The 16,289-nt window shown below is 40.5% G+C and overlaps 1 protein-coding gene across 14 annotated transcripts in view; it reads right to left on the reverse strand.

The window, feature by feature from the left end:
• Positions 1-16,289, reverse strand: part of PIAS2 (protein inhibitor of activated STAT 2) — a 103,974-nt gene that overhangs the window by 46,957 nt on the left and 40,728 nt on the right. For all 14 annotated transcript variants that reach the window (XR_011462462.1, XR_011462461.1, XM_070361752.1 and 11 more), the window contains 3 exons: positions 8,690-8,740; positions 8,476-8,566; positions 1,826-1,960 (listed from right to left, as the gene is read on the reverse strand). Coding sequence is in view for 12 of the 14 variants with exons in the window: in XM_070361752.1 (XP_070217853.1) it covers positions 1,826-1,960; positions 8,476-8,566; positions 8,690-8,740 (277 nt within the window). In the remaining 2 variants the exon portion in view is untranslated. The remainder of the gene's footprint in view (positions 1-1,825; positions 1,961-8,475; positions 8,567-8,689; positions 8,741-16,289) is intronic.

The raw sequence follows: 16,289 nt of genomic DNA on the forward strand, positions 1-16,289 counted from the left end.
CATTCAATTGATTCTACAATAAACAAAATACTTTTAATAGTTGCCAAATCAGATACTTTAAATATCATTTTTAACATCCTGCTACAGTCCTTTCAAATATCTGAATATCCAAAAGAGTATACAAATTTACTGATTACAACTGCAAGAAAAGAATATTATTTCCATTAAGTGAAAGTCGCTCAGTCATGTCTGACTTTTTGTGACCCCACAGACTGTAGCCTGCCAGGCTCCTCTGTCCATGGAAATATCCAAGTCAAAATACTAGAGTGGGTAGCCTTTCCCTCCTCCAGGGGATCTTCCCAACCAAGGGATCAAACCCAGGCCTCCCACATTGCAGGCAGATTCTTTACCATCTGAGCCACCAGAGAAGCCCAAGAATACTGGAGTGGGTAGTTTATCCCTTCTCCAGAGGATCTTCCCAACCCAAGAATCAAGTCGAGGTCTCCAGAATTGAAATGTAGATTCTTTACCAGCTGAGCTACCAGGGCAGCCATTATAAGGGTTTAAAAAAAAAAAAAACAAAAAAAACTGCTAAGCGTTCAGTATCTGCAATCATTTACTCAAAAACAAAATCTATAAGGTCATAATCATTTCAAAAAGATATACTGCTTTTCTGCTCAAATTTCTCTCAAAAAACTTTATTATCTCACTAAACTTTAAAGCATTAGTACTTGCTCAGTTAACAAGGTCTCTGATATTTGTATATAACACCCATTCTCAAGATTTTACTTATTGTTTATAATAAGCAGGCCCCAGAGAATTAAGCAATTTTGCCAAAATCAAACAATTTGCCAACCTGAGACTAAGCCAAGATTTCCTGAATCTTTATCCAGTGCTACATCACTGTACATTTAAGTTCATGCAAATAAAAAATATTAGGGATCAGTGTCTTATGATAAACAAGTTATAGTAAAAATTCAGAAATGAGAGCTCAAGAGAACAATCATTAGAGGTCCTGGTAATCACAGTTGTACAGTCCAAAGATTAATACAAAAATATTCATTATGTCCAGCTTGGCAATTACCTTGGTGATAAAACCAAATTAATTCTGGCTACAAACATGATTCAACTTCTCCATCCATAAGAAGGAATACTATCATTTATTTCTATGAAACAGCAACATTAAAGCTGATGATCAGAAATTAATTGCAATCTCTTCCATTTCTATTACTTCAGTTATATAAATAAGCAGTTCTAAAATGGAAATCCTTGTTGTATTAACCAGTATTTCATAATTGACGAAAAGCTTTTTAATACTTAAGAATCTGCAGAAAACCAAGTTCATCAATCTAAAAGTATGGAGGAATTAATACCAATCTAAGTAAATGTTTTCTAGTAAATATAAATCTAAGTAAATATTATGAGATATTCACATTATTTAAGTATCAGCTGTTCATATAAAGGCTGGAGTAAATTATGTCTAATCACAACAGGAGTACATTTAACCATTTCCCCAAAAGCCTAATAAAGTTTTCTTTGTCCCTCTTCATAAATATGTAACAGTAGCCCAAATTCCCACTTTTTAAAAATACCACTTAAAACACACATAAACACAACTGTGATTAACCACTAACTTTAAGAGATACTGTTAGAGCACTTATCTCCTTTGGAAGGAGACACAGAGATGATACTGAAGAAACCTTAGTTTTAACTTTTAAGAATCTCACATCTCTAGCCCGAATTGAAAAATATGGCTTTTGGGGGTTATAAACAGAAAAGTGAACGAGATGGAACTAGTTGGAACTAGTAGCCTAAGAAAAAGCAAAGCGAATCAATACCACCTAGAGGAATCACTTTCGTGTTCCCTAGAGAAAAGAATCTTTACCTTTCCAATTTCTGATGCCCAAGAAATGGAAATCTGGTTTGGCACAGCTGAGGATAACCTAACTAAAGACGTGATATTCAAAGGGCGTCCAGGGCGCTTCTGCTCAATTCCATTTTTAGGTGGTGGTGCATAGCCCTGTAACCACAGAAAAGAAAAGCGATTTAAAATTCTGAGCAGAGGTGCAAACGTTTTCTCCAAGACAAGTACAGTATCTTGCCTAATTTCAGTCACACTAAATTCTTTTATTTTATCCTGGAAATCACACAGTCCTCACCCTAAGGTGAGGAAACCCAGAAGAGGAAAATAACCTTTTAAAAATGTTATAAAATATTTTACAAATCCAGAAAAATGTAACAACAAAAATTCCATGTTCCAGTAAAATCAAAGGTGCTGAGATCTTACCATACTGGCTATGGTTTTTTTTTTCCTTTCTTTTAAACAATAAAGTTGAATCTCTTTATACTGATTCATTTTAGGAACTTTCATTCATTCAAATACCAGGGGTGACAAAGAGGGAAAACGAACTCCGAAAATTTTTTTTAAAAAGTACAAACTGGGGAATTTCAAAGGAATTATTAAAATCTTGTGAGGGATAAAAATGCTCTCTTGACCTGCATACAGATTTCTCAGAAGAAAGTGGTCTGGTATTCCCATCTCTTTAAGAATTTTCCACAGTTTGTTGTGATCCACACAGTCAAAGGTTTTTGTGTAGTCAACGAAGCAGATGTTTTTCTGGAATTCCCTTGCTTTCTCTATGATCCACCGAACATTGGGTTTGACTGCTAGTTCCTCTGCCTTTAGGGCTTCCCTGGTAGCTCAGACGGTAAAGCGTCTGCCTACAATGCGGGAGACCTGGATTCGATCCCTGGGTCGGGAAGATCCCCTGGAGAAGGAAATAGCAACCCACTCCAGTACTCTTGCCTGGAGAATCCCATGGGTGGAGGAGCCTGGTGGGCTACAGTCCATGGGGTCGCAAAGAGTCATACACAACTGAGTGACTTCACTTCACTTCCTCTGCCTTTTCTAAACCCAGTTTGTACATCTGGAAATTCTCAGTTCACATACTGCTGAAGTCTAGCTTGAAGGATTTTGAAAATAATTTTTACTAGCATGCAAAGTGAGTACAACCGTCTAGTAGTCTGAGCATTCTTTGTTACTGCCCTTTTTAGGGACTGGAATGAAAACTGATCTTTTTTTGTGACCACTGCTGAGTTTTCCAAATTTGTTGACATACTGAGTGCAGCACTTGAACAGCATCATCTTTTAGCATTTGAAATAGCTCAGCTGAAATTCCCTCACTTCCACTAGCTTTCTTCGAAGTGATGCTTCCTAAGGCCCACTTGACTTCACACTCCAGGATGCCTAGCTCTGGATGAGCGACCACACCAATGTGGTTGTCCAAGTCATTAAGACATTTTTTGTATAGCTCTTCTGTGTATTCTTGCCACCTTTTCTTAATCTCTTCTGTCTCTATTAGGTCCTGACCACTTCTGCCCTTTATTGTGCCCATCACTGTACGAAACATTGCTACTACATTTCTTCTAAGGGATTCTTGCCCACAGTAGTAGACATAATGGTCATGCTCATTCCTGTCCATCTCAGTTCACTGAATCCTGAGATGCTGATGTTCACTCTTGCCATCTCCTGCTTGACCACGTCTGATTTACCTTGATTCACGGACCTAACATTCCAGGTTCTTTGCAATACTGTTCTTCACAGCACTGGGCTTCACTTTCACCACCAAACACATCCACAACTGGGTGTCATTTCCGCGTCGACCCAGCTTCTTCATTCTTTCTTGAGCTGTTAGTAACTGTCCTCTGCCCTTTCCCAGTAGCATACTGGACACCTAGACCTGGGAGGGGGACTCATCTTCTGGTGTGGTTATCTTTTGCCTTTTTGTATTGTTCTTGTGGTAAGAATACTGAAGTGTTTTGCCATTCCCTTCTCCCAAAGATCATATTTTGTCAGAACTCTCCACTATGAACCGCCCCTCTTGAGTGGCCCTGACTGCTATGGCTCACAGCTATACTGAGTTACGCAAACCCCTTTGCCACGACAAGGCTATGATCCATGAAGGGGACTCCACACATTTACACCTTTATTTTTGCCTAAGTATTTTTTGAATGCAACTTCTAGACATGTGACTTGACCCATACTTTTATATGCATCTTTAAAAGACCTCAGGAAATAAGAACAGTATCATAACCTAACAATATTAACCATGATTTTAAAATTGTCTAATATCTAGTTTATACTGCAATTTCTCAACTGCCTCGACGATGTCTTTTATTACTGAAGCTTTCAAATGTATACAAAACTAGAGAAAAAAGTCTAAACAAACTATCACCCAATTCAATAGGTTACCTGTAAGTAGTCTTTGCCCATTATATAAAGTATCCCAGACACATTATTTTAGGCATACATAGTTTGACATAGAAGATGTGCCTTTACAGTCTGAATCAGAATCCAAACTAGAGCCTCACAGTGTGCTCAGCTGTCTCTGAAGTCTCCTTTATTCTATATTAAAGAATGCTTTTCATCCTCTCTCACCCCCTGCCCCAAAACTCCCACTCTGTTTCTGATGCTGTTGTTCTGTGGGGGTCCCCAGGGCTCTTGATCTGAAGAATATTCTCATCTTCTGGATTAGGCAGACTGCTTCCTCACAGTTTGAAGATGTGACACTCCATAATTTAAGATAGTAATGAGTTGCACAGGCTTGACTAGATTCAGGATTAAATTTTCAGAGACAAAAACTTCATAGAGAATGCTACGTGCTTCCTACTGTGCCATGTCATGAGGCGCAGAATGCCTGTTTGCTCCACTGTCAGTGATGTGAAGGTTGATCAGTTCAGCTTATGTCAGCATGGTTGTTCCCATCTAGCTTTGACCTAGTGGTTTCAGTTTCCATTGGTCATGGTTACCTAGATCCATTATTTGATTCATGGATTACCAAAAGAAAAAGGTTTTTTAAATCCATTCTTCCCTTTGCTTGTATTAAACCTTTCCATAAACAATTTGACCACATCAACATTTGGTTACTCCAAAATCAATGATTCTCTCTATCAATTTTTAGAGCAATGAGTTGATGCAACCTCCAATGGTTTATTTTAGCGTAATTATAAACTCACTTATGTTTGATAATTTTGAGCCTACTTAAGCATTATATTTTAGATGCCAATATTATCCCATCTTAGGTCAAGGGAATCTCGTCACACTGGAGCATGTGTGTGTGTTTTAACAAAAGAAAATACTGATTGCACTTACGCCAGATTTACTGTGAGGCAGACCATCGGCGTAACTAATATATGCAGGAAAAAATTAGGTATCAGGAAAAGGAAATCCACAAACTCAGAAAGAGTGCATTAAGATAATGGCGCTGGACTGATATGTCTCCCGCTGCAATGAGAGGAAACGCTTAGGAGAGTTTTGCCAGCTGCACTGTAACACACATCCTCTCCATTCTTTTGGAATCTCTACAAGAAATATTCCCCCACGTCAACCCCCACACACCCCCCTAACCTCACAGCTCCACAGGTTTACATCCATTTCTCAAAATATGTCTAAAAGGAAAAATAATTCAGCCTTTCAAAACTCTCTAGGCAAAGAGGGTCTTTTTCTTCCCCTCTCTCCTGCCCTTAAAAACACATAACTTTCTCATCATGTGGTCAGTCTGTACAATGGCAGCATCTGGGTCAAAGATGGCGGTATGGGGACATTCCTGGAGGCAGCTTCACTTGTGTCTGTCCTCACTACACATATCGTTCTACAAGCCTTGCTACGAGCTGCTTACTGTCATCCCTGTTATCAAGAGGCTGGAAAATCAATGGATTAAAGTATCTTTTAAAAGCCATCATCTTAAAAAAATAAATAAATAAAATAAAAGCCATCATCTTGATCTGGGTAAGAATAGCATATAAACTGCTTTCATCACTATTTGACCCTTATTATCCAGGGATACCTTGCTATTATCAAGGGAACACCATTTTCTATTCAGTTCACTCTCTGTTCATGAGGTAGAGTATCCAACCATTATGGATCCATGATGACTGCATACTGCAATTAGGTCATACAGACAGGGACTTGTTCCAGGACACAAATTCAAATTTATTCAGAGCCCAAATGGGAAATCCCATGACTGTCAAAGCTTATTCCTCCAAAATCTGTTGTGTAATAAATCAGGATCATGGGCAAGAACCACATGTCAAACTTCTCTGTGGCTTGTTGATGCTTCTTACAATTGGAACAAAGTCCCTGAAGATCTCCATGGTGGTAAAGAGCTCAATTCTTCTCCTAACGTGGCCGTATACTCACATGATTCTCATAAATATGCCAGTCAATGCCCATATTACATTATCCCAATCAATACCCCAATACTGGGAGATATTACAATATCCCAATCGTGGATCAAGGGGAGGTCTCAGCAGTTCTACATCAGTTCCGTGCACATTTATGTCAGCTGTCCCACAGGAATTCACAAGGCTAAAGATGAAGAACCTCTTTGGGAAAGACTGCCATCTGATCTTTGGGACGGCCCTACTAGGGTCAGGCAAGCTCCCCCTTGCCCCTACCACCACTCCATCGCCTTCTCCTTCTGAAATCTGTTTTGACATCCTTTGTCCTATGCTCCATTTCCTCATCTCTCCCACAAGTGCCCCTGGAGCCACTGCAGGACCCTGGCTCCAGAGGTGAGTGTGGGGCTCATCACACAGTAGTCAGTGTGTTCACCAACAGCCCTAGTGTAAGTATGCAAGGGTTAGTTAGTGCTTCTGGAGAGGAACCAGCAGTGACTGAGCAACAGTGTCCCAGAGAACATGCTCAACTACCTGAGTTCTCTCTCACCAGTCCTGAAAGAGTGACAAATTCAGAGCTATCCACAGTGGTGCTGCAGACCTTAAAGATGGAATATTATACCACAGCATGGCGCTGACTGGTCCACTTGGAAAATTCTGTGGAATGTGTGTGTACACATCTGTAACCATCATATTTTCTGCAGCAACACCAGAGTTTAAGTATAGCCTCACATGTTTCAGAGACACAACTCCCCAAAACTAGCACAATCATTTAATACTGGGCAGATCTTCCAGGTGGGTCTATAGACACCAAGAAGATTATCACAGTCAGATATTTAAGGAGAGTGAGAGAGTAAAACAGCAATAAAAATTAAAGGTCAAAAGAAATCTTAGCCCATCCAACACAAAGAGAATTGGATATGAAAAGCCATGGAAAATGTGCTATCATTCCAAAATCCTAGGTTTCCTCTGCCACACATGTGGCCACCCAGTGGCATCCTTCAGTTCCAAGTGAGGCTGCTTCTTCTCCTGGTTTAGATCTTTGTATGATTCATCCAGATGAAAGACAGCTTCTGAGATCTCCTGTTACTTACAGCCAGAAACCCAAGAGGCAAAATGTGCCCCCTAGGTTCTGAACACACACAAGAGCATGTAAGCATGCCTTCCCAACCATACCTACTCAGCCTCTGAAATTTCCCCTTTAATCCCCACAAGATTTCAGCCTTATAAACATCTTTCAGAAAGAGTCAGGCAGTGGTACAGTACTGTTCAAGCCCTATAAAATACATGAGAAGGGCTATCTCTCAGGTCTTTAAATCCACAGGCTATATATGACAGAAATGAGATTCCAGACAACCAATAAGTCAGATCTTCGAATACAGGGGTCAGCCTTGGCCATGGGCCTTGTCACTTTGGGGTTCAACTACAACCACTTGGCCCTGGTAGAGCTGAGATTTCTAGACTTTGTTGTCTGGCTTGCTCAGCTGCTCATAGCTGTTGCTCATATACTTATTTCAGAGCCAAATCTTGCACTCAGCAGGAATGCTAAATAGCCACCTCATCTCCATGTCAAATGGTCTCTGCTTTGCTGAATATGGCAGCTTACCTTCATGGTAGAATCACTGTTCTCACAGCACTTCTTCAGTTAAGATACATAACCACTCTGAAAAACAGGCCATGCTCTACTACTATTGAGAATACAGCTTTACTGCCACACAGCTGTAGCAAATTAGCAGTTTAGTTCAACCCTCAGTGGAGCCAGATACATACTCCTATTCAACAATTGTTATTTTAAGATTTGACATCTATCAGGTCAGAAACAGGCTATACAGACAGAGACAGAGAGAGAAACAGGCTATACAGAGAGAAAGAGTGTGTGTCTCTCACTCTCTCTCAACAGGCTGTCAATCAAACACCACTGCATCCGTCTCTCAAGGGTGTGCACCATCAAGGCTCAAGCTTGGAATCCTCAATCACCATGTCCAGTTGTAATGAGCAGCCTCCAACTTTCACCATCCCATCCAAGGGCAAGGCCCAGCTCATTCAGACAGCCAGTACAACATGCTGCCCTCATGTCCTTCCCTACAGGTCCTGCCCTGCTACTATGCCTTTTGATATCATCTTAAGAATCTCTCACAGCTTCCTTACTTCCTGGCACAAGATGCTTCAAGCTCATCTTTTCCATCTCCCCTAGACCTGGAATCTGCCACTTCCCCAAGAAGCCATGAATCTCTCTAATGGAAAACAGTATTTAATGCTGGGACTGTTCATTGGCACTAAGTAGTCACGATTTTTAAGCCTTGTTAGTAATTATAATAAACTCACAAGCAAAAGCCTGGTGAATAAAAAGCAACTTACAGGCAAAGGAAACAGCTTCCCATTCACTTTTATACAGAGACTATTGGGATAGTTATCTTCTTGAGGACAACTTGTCTCTGCCAGGCAAAGTCTGCATTAAAGAAAAAAAAAAACTCTTAAATACTGTACTCAAATTTACACTTTACAAATTCAGGACTATATGCACACAGTTAGCAAGCATAAAATTAAAGTAACACAAAAACTGCAAACTCACCTCAGCTGAACTTGTACTGTATAATCTCTCCTACCACCTGGCAAAAAATCCCTGTTGAAAAGAGAAAAACAAATGGATTAGGAAAATACAACTAGAATTCACAGAAATATGCTCAACAGAAAAAAAGCATTATTGGTATTTTTATTTGTAGTCCTTAAAAAATGAACATTAGCCTAACCAATGGCAGAAGGTTTAATCAAAACAAAACACTGTGGTGACAGTCTGCATATGCTTAACATTTAGTCTTGTCTTTACAGCAATTTTACAGTATTTTCAATTCATGGGAACTTTCACAATACAATTTTTATTTCAACAGACAACAGATTTGGTTAACAGGAAAAGGAGCACATTAGGTTCTAAGACTCTGATGAATTAATTTGCTCACAGTGGTTCTGAAACCTTTGCTGAGTATTCCAGTCACTTGCAAACATGTTTTAAACATAAAGGCCCACTCACCAGGTATCCTTATTGGCTCTGAAGCACAGTCGGAGCATTAATAGTCTTTACAACTACTTAGGGAATTCTAATATAAGATCTAGGATCTATAACTGGTGTCCAGAGTCTCAGAACCTCTATGCCACAGCAACTTCCTAACTATGCACCCAATTAAGGACACAGAATCTCTTAGAATTTCTAGATGAGAACCTAACACGGTCCCATATAAAATATCTCTGACACTGAAACTCCTAAACCCTTGCCAGTCAAAATGGAGTCCACAATGAAGCGGCACTGCAGCTTCTTGGGAACTTCCTAGTTAGAAATGCAGAGCCTCAGGTCCCACCTCAGACCTACAGAATCAGAAAGAGTCCCAAAGTGATATGTATTCTCTTTACAGTTTAAGAAATATTGCCCTCAGCCACTGTCATAAACCTTGGACTGTGTCAAAGAGAAGATCACGAGAGCTGAGTCCTGTCTGGAGAGTACACGCAGCCCTCCACCTTGCTCCCACAGGGATAGCCTGCATACTGCTTCCAATTCTCTATGTTCGCTGGAAGGCAATAAAGCACAGTAATCACCAGCTTGAGTGCTACAGTCCAAACCAAGGGACCTTGCGCAAATGCCTTCAGCTTTCTGTGCCTCCATCTGTTAAAGATGGGAAATGACTGCATCCACTTCATGACGCTGTGTGACAAACGTGTTAATACATGTGAAGTGCCTGGATATAACAAGTGCTCAACACGTGTGGGCAGCTGGTTGCTATTACTGTTAACTGTCTCTCCTGCCAGTAGTAATCCACATTTCTCAAATGTCTATTCACAATATCCTAGATAGCACCGACCTCTTGTGAGTAACCCGTATCATTCTGCTCATTAAAATCAAAAAACACTGCAAAGTCTGGGTGCTGGAGCATCAAAGATAAATAAAACATGATATTTGCTTTCAAAAGTCTCATATGCTAGTAGGTAACAAATACATACAACTAAAATAATACGGTATTATAGTATACTATGTAAAATAAGTATTACAGAAAAGAGGGAAATTCTATTTTGTCTTGAAGTGAACCAAGTGAAGTCGCTCAGTCGTGTCCGACTCTTTGTGACCCCATGGACTATAGCCTACCAGGCTCCTCCGTCCATGGAATTCTCCAGGCAAGAACACTGGAGTGGGTTGCCATTTCCTTCTCCAGGCAATCTCCCCGACCCAGGGATCGAACCCAGGTCTCCCGCATTGCAGGCAGACGCTTTAACCTCTGAGCCACCAGGGAAGCCTGGTCTTGAAAGTTCAAGACAATTTCCACAATTAGTCTGAACAAATTAGAAAAGCGTTTGGACAGCACTGGTTCTATTTACACTTAAGAGAGACATATTTCCATCAGTAACAGCGGCTTCACTAGAGGGCTGATACTAAACAAAAGGAAAGCATGGCAAATGCTTGTTAGGTTGGGAACACAATTTTTAAGACTAATCTAGAAAGACAGACGGGAGAACATTTACAAAGGTTTGGATAGTTCACTAAGGATTGATGCTTCATTCTACTAAGGAAAATTAATATAAACTGGGAAATACAATGCGTTATATATCTTCACAAACATGACAAGTAATGACTAAGCATCTTCTGACATCTTCTGCCAGCAACTGCTCTAGGAACTTTCACATGTTGAACTTGTTCATTAGATATAAAGGTGTTTCCTACACGCCACGCACTATATAACAGGCCTTGAGAATATAAAAATGAGAAAGAGATGTTGGTCTCATTAAGTTTGTAAACTCAAGCAGTCAAATAAATGTTTAACAGAAAATAAGTTCATGAGAGTGGTACAGTGAGAGACAAAGGATCCATTTGGGGAAATGTGGAAAGGCACCACAGAAGAGGTCAGACTTGAACTGGCCCTTAAAACATGATTCAGGTTTGCCAAGCAGAGCAAGGAGGAAGAGGATACGCAAAGACGGAGAGCTGGGAAAGCCTAGTTGGAGTACAAGCTGCTAGAGAAGAGTGATGGGAGATGAGATGATTTAAAAAAACACGAATAAGTATTTCCTACCGAGGCCACTTCTCCAAAGTTGAGAAACAAAACTAACCTACCACAAACATAAAAAATACAAGTAGCAACTTAGGCCAAATGAGCAGCAGAGGAGCAATTTCCACATGAAGGAGCTAGATAAAACTTCAGAAAAAAACTGCAGAGATAGGCAAATCTACCCAAGAAAGAGTCTGGAGTAATGATCGTAAGATGATCTAAGAACTTAGGAGAAATTAACTTCTACACAAAGTGAAAAGTTAGAAGTTTTCAGAGTTAGGAAATATAAAGAACAACCAGAGATGAAGAATATAAAAACTGAAATGAAAAATACGTTAGAAGGAATCAACAACAGATTAAATGATACAAAAGAATGGATCAGTGACCTGAAAGAGAGTAGTGGAAATCACTGCTGCTGAACAAAGAAAAAAGAATGAGAAGAAATGAGGACAGTTTGAGAGACCTCTAGGACATCAAATGCACTAATAATTCACAGGGGCCCCTAGAAGGAGAAGAGAGAAGGGCCTGGGAACATATCTGAAGACCTAACAGCTGAACATTTTCCTAACATGGAAAAGGAAGCAAAAATAAACAAATAGGACCTCACCAAATGTAAAGGCTTTTGCACAGCAAAGGAAACCAACTACAAAACAAAAAGACAAGATTTGCAGATAATGTATCAGGTAAGGGATCAACATCCAACTGTTTATATAACATCCTATATAAACAGCTCATACAACATCAAGAAAATAAACAACCCAATTAACAGAACTGAATAGCCATTTTCCCAAAACAGAAATGCAAGTGACCATCAGGCACATGAAAAGATGCTCAACATTGTTAATCATCAGAGAAATGCAAACCAACACTACGATGAGTTATCACCACACATGGGTCAGAATGGCCACAATCAAAGAGTGCACAAATAACATATGCTGGAGAGGGTATGGAGGAAAAGGAACCTTCCTCCACCGCTGGTGGGAATGCAAACTGGTGCAACCACTATGGAGAACAATACGGAAGTTCCTTAAAAAATTAGAGTCACCACATGATCCAGCAATTCCACCCTCAAGTATATATCCAGAAGAGACAAAAGCTGTAATTCAAAAAAAGACACGCACCCCAATATTCACAGCATCATTTACAACAGTAAGACATGGAAATAAGCTAAGTGTCCATTAACAGATGAAGGGATAAAAAATATGCACATACAATACAACATAAGTCACAAATAAGAATAAAATAATGCCATTTACAGCAACACTGGGTGGACCAAGTAAAGAAACATTTACTTCTAAGTGAAGTAAATTAGAAAAAGACAAATATTATATATCACTTATATGTGGGATCTAAAAAGTGATATAAACGAACCTGTTTAAAAAACAGAAAACACAGACTTAGGAAAAGAAAAACTTATGGTTACCAAAAGGGAAAGGGAGCTAGGGGAAAGGATAAATCAGGAGTATGGGATTAAATATACCACCATATATATAAAATAGATAAACAACAAAGATTTAAAGTATAGCACAAGAAACTATATTTGGTATAACACCCTACAATGGAAAAGAATCTGAAAAAGCTATCTATATATATGAATCACTTAGCTGCACACTTGAAACACAACACTGTAAATCAACTTATCAGTTCAGTTCAGTTCAGTTCAGTTGCTCAGTCATGTCCGACTCTTGGCGACCCCATGAATCGCAGCACGCCAGGCCTCCCTGTCCATCACCAACTCCCGGAGTTCACTCAGACTCACGTCCATCGAGTCAGTGATGCCATCCAGCCATCTCATCCTCTGTCGTCCCCTTCTCCTCCTGCCCCCAATCCCTCCCAGCATCAGAGTCTTTTCCAATGAGTCAACTCTTCGCATGAGGTGGCCAAAGTATTGGAGCTTCAGCTTTAGCATCATTCCTTCCAAAGAACACCCAGGGCTGATCTCCTTTAGAATGGACTGGTTGGATCTCCTTGCAGTCCAAGGGACTCTCAAGAGTCTTCTCCAACACCACAGTTCAAAAGCATCAATTCTTCCGCACTCAGCTTTCTTCACAATCCAACTCTCACATCCATACATGACCACTGGAAAAACCATAGCCTTGACTAGAAAGACCTTTGTTGGCAAAGTAATGTCTCTGCTTTTGAATATGCTATCTAGGTTGGTCATCACTTTCCTTCCAAGGAGTAAGCATCTTTTAATTTCACGGCTGCAGTCACCATCTGCAGTGATTCTGAAGCCCCAAAAAATAAAGTCTGACACTGTTTACACATTTATTTCCCATGAAGTGATGGGACCAGATGCCATGATCTTCGTTTTCTGAATGTTGAGCTTTAAGCCAACTTTTTCACTCTCCTCAACTATGCTGCTGCTGAGTCACTTCAGTCGTGTCCGACTCTGTTCAACCCCGTAGACGGCAGCCCACCAGGCTCCCCCGTCCCTGGGATTCTCCAGGCAAGAACACTGGAGTGGGTTGCCATTTCCTTCTCCTCAACTATACTTCGACTTAAAAAATTAAAAACAAAGATGAGCAGAGTAGGTGTGGCAGAGAACTGTCAAGCAATGGAGTGTGGACTTCAGATGGTATCACTAAGGGCTTCCCTGTTGGCTCAGATGGTAAAGAATCTGTGTGCAATGCAGGAGACCTGGGTTTGACTGCTAGGACAGGAAGATTCCCTGGAGAAAGGAATGGCTACCCACTCCAGTACTCTTGCCTGGAGAATTCCAGGGAAAGAAGAGCCTGGTGGGCTACAGTCCATGGGGTCACAAAGAGTCAGACACGACTGAGCGACTAACACACTTTTACACACTTAAGGGTTTTTAAGCACAAAGAAGAAAAGACTGAATGGGCTTTAGAAAGATCAGTTGGTCAGCTGGGAGAGTTAGGAGATCATTACACTTGTATAGGCATAAAATGAATGCTTCAAAGTTATTTAAACATAAATATCACACAATATGACATTTAGGGATAAAAAGTGATAGGACTAAATGACTGACTGGATACAAGGAGGTAGGATAAGGAGCAGGGAGCACTAAGCATGGTGCCCAGGTTTTAGAATGGTGCAGCTGGACAGATGGTGACCCAGGTAGAGCCAGTTATAAAATTCAGCCACCAATCACTGAGTGCTGCTGCTGCTGCTAAGTCGCTTCAGTCATGTTCGACTCAGTGCAACCCCACAGACGGCAGCCCACCAGGCTCCCCCGTCCCGGGATTCTCCAGGCAAGAACACTGGAGTGGGTTGCCATTTCCTTCTCCAGTGCATGAAAGTGAAAAGTGAAAGTGAAAGTGAAGTCGTGTCCAACTCCTAGCGACCCCGTGGACTGCAGCCTACCAGGCTCCTCCGTCCATGGGATTTTCCAAGCAAGAGTACTGGAGTGGGGTGCCATTGCCTTCTCCAAGTGAGACAGTGATTATTTCTTCAACTTTACAGGCTGAGTAAATTAAGATTCAATAGGCTTTAGTAACCTACCCAGGGGTATACAGACATAAGTGGTTAAGCCAGAATTCACATTTCAATCAGTATGAACTCTAAAGACCATGCTAGCTTCCTAAAGGTAGAGTTGATTCAACTTTTAAATCCTGAAAGAGACACAAAAGGATGAACAGAGTAGCAAATTGAAAGGATGTGGTAGATGAAATGTGGGATAATATAAACAGGCCTCTGTTCAGGCAGATCCCACACCATTAACAGAATAGGCAATAGGAGGAAACATATACTAAGCAAAAATCTCTTTGAAGCCAGCTAATTTAAGAAAGAAAAGAAAAAAGCACATTCGTGGATACTATCACAGAGCAGTGAGGAGAGAATCACACCTTGATCTGGGGAACATGCAAGAGATGGCAGTATGAGAAACGGAGACAGCACGACTGCAGAGGCAGTGGTACCCAACGCGAGGAGTAGTGCTACAGCCAAAACAGAGCTGAAGTCACTACCAGTCTTCACAAGATGTGACAAAAAAACCCCAAACCTGAATGTATTCAAGCCTCTGGTTTAGACCTTATCACCATTATAGGCAAAGGGGACGGGATGGAGGCACAGCAGTTTTCAAACTTGCTGCAAACTGGAAACGCCTGGGGAGCTTTAAAAACTACTGCTGCTGGCTTCTATTTTCAGAGATTCAAATTTAATTGATATGAATGAAATCTAGGTATCTGGAGTCTTAAAAGCTCCCCAGTTGGATTCTAATACACAGCGAAATTTGAGAACCATAAGGATAGAAGTTATACGATACCACAAGCAGCATAATTATCCAAATCCACAATGTGTAATATGCTAACAGAGTCAAATGAACCACTCTTTTTCAAAGTAAGTGGTAGAAAGTACTGTAAGGGTAGAATCAGAACTCCTTAGAGAATTTATCCTTCCCACAACTGGGGCTTGGAAGAAAAGTTATGACCAACCTAGACAGCATATTAAAAACCAGAGATAATACTTCAACAAAGGTCCATCTAGTTAAGGCTATGTGGAGACCTCAATTATAAAGAAAGCTGAGCTTTATCATGTTAACCATCTTAAAGTGTATAGTTTCGTGGCTTTAAGTACATTTATACTATACCATCACTATCATCCATCCCGGAGACAGATGATTGAACATCCATGATTAAAAATTTTTATTGAAGTAATTATTTAGTCATTCATTTTCTGACTAATTAATAACATTCACACAGTTCAAACTTCAAAGATACAGAAAAAAGATATAAAGTGAAAAAACTCCCTCAGCTTGGATCAGGGCTACCTGATTCCCCTCTCCAGAGGCAACTTGTCATATATGTCCAGACATATGCTATACACTTAGGCAAATTACACACACGCCTTTTTAAGACAGTGCGTGTGCTTAGTCACTTAGTCGTGTCTGACTCTGTGACCCCATGGGCTGTAGCTCGCCAGGCTCCTCTGTGCATGGGATTCTCTAGGCAAGAATACTGGAGTGGGTTGCCATTTCCTTCTCCAGGCAATCTTCCCCACCCAGGAATTAACTGAGGTTTCCTGCATTGTAGGCGGATTCTTTACCAACTGAGCAACCAGAGAGGCCCCTTTTAAGGCTAACTAATGGTACATGTTATCCAAATTCCACGCTTTGATTTGTTCACTTAAAAATATATCTTGAAACCTATTGACTAAATAACCTCCCTAGGTCAAAGGCCA

This window comes from Bos mutus, chromosome 24 (assembly GCF_027580195.1).
Source record: "Bos mutus isolate GX-2022 chromosome 24, NWIPB_WYAK_1.1, whole genome shotgun sequence".
In the NCBI taxonomy this organism is placed as follows: domain Eukaryota; kingdom Metazoa; phylum Chordata; class Mammalia; order Artiodactyla; family Bovidae; genus Bos; species Bos mutus.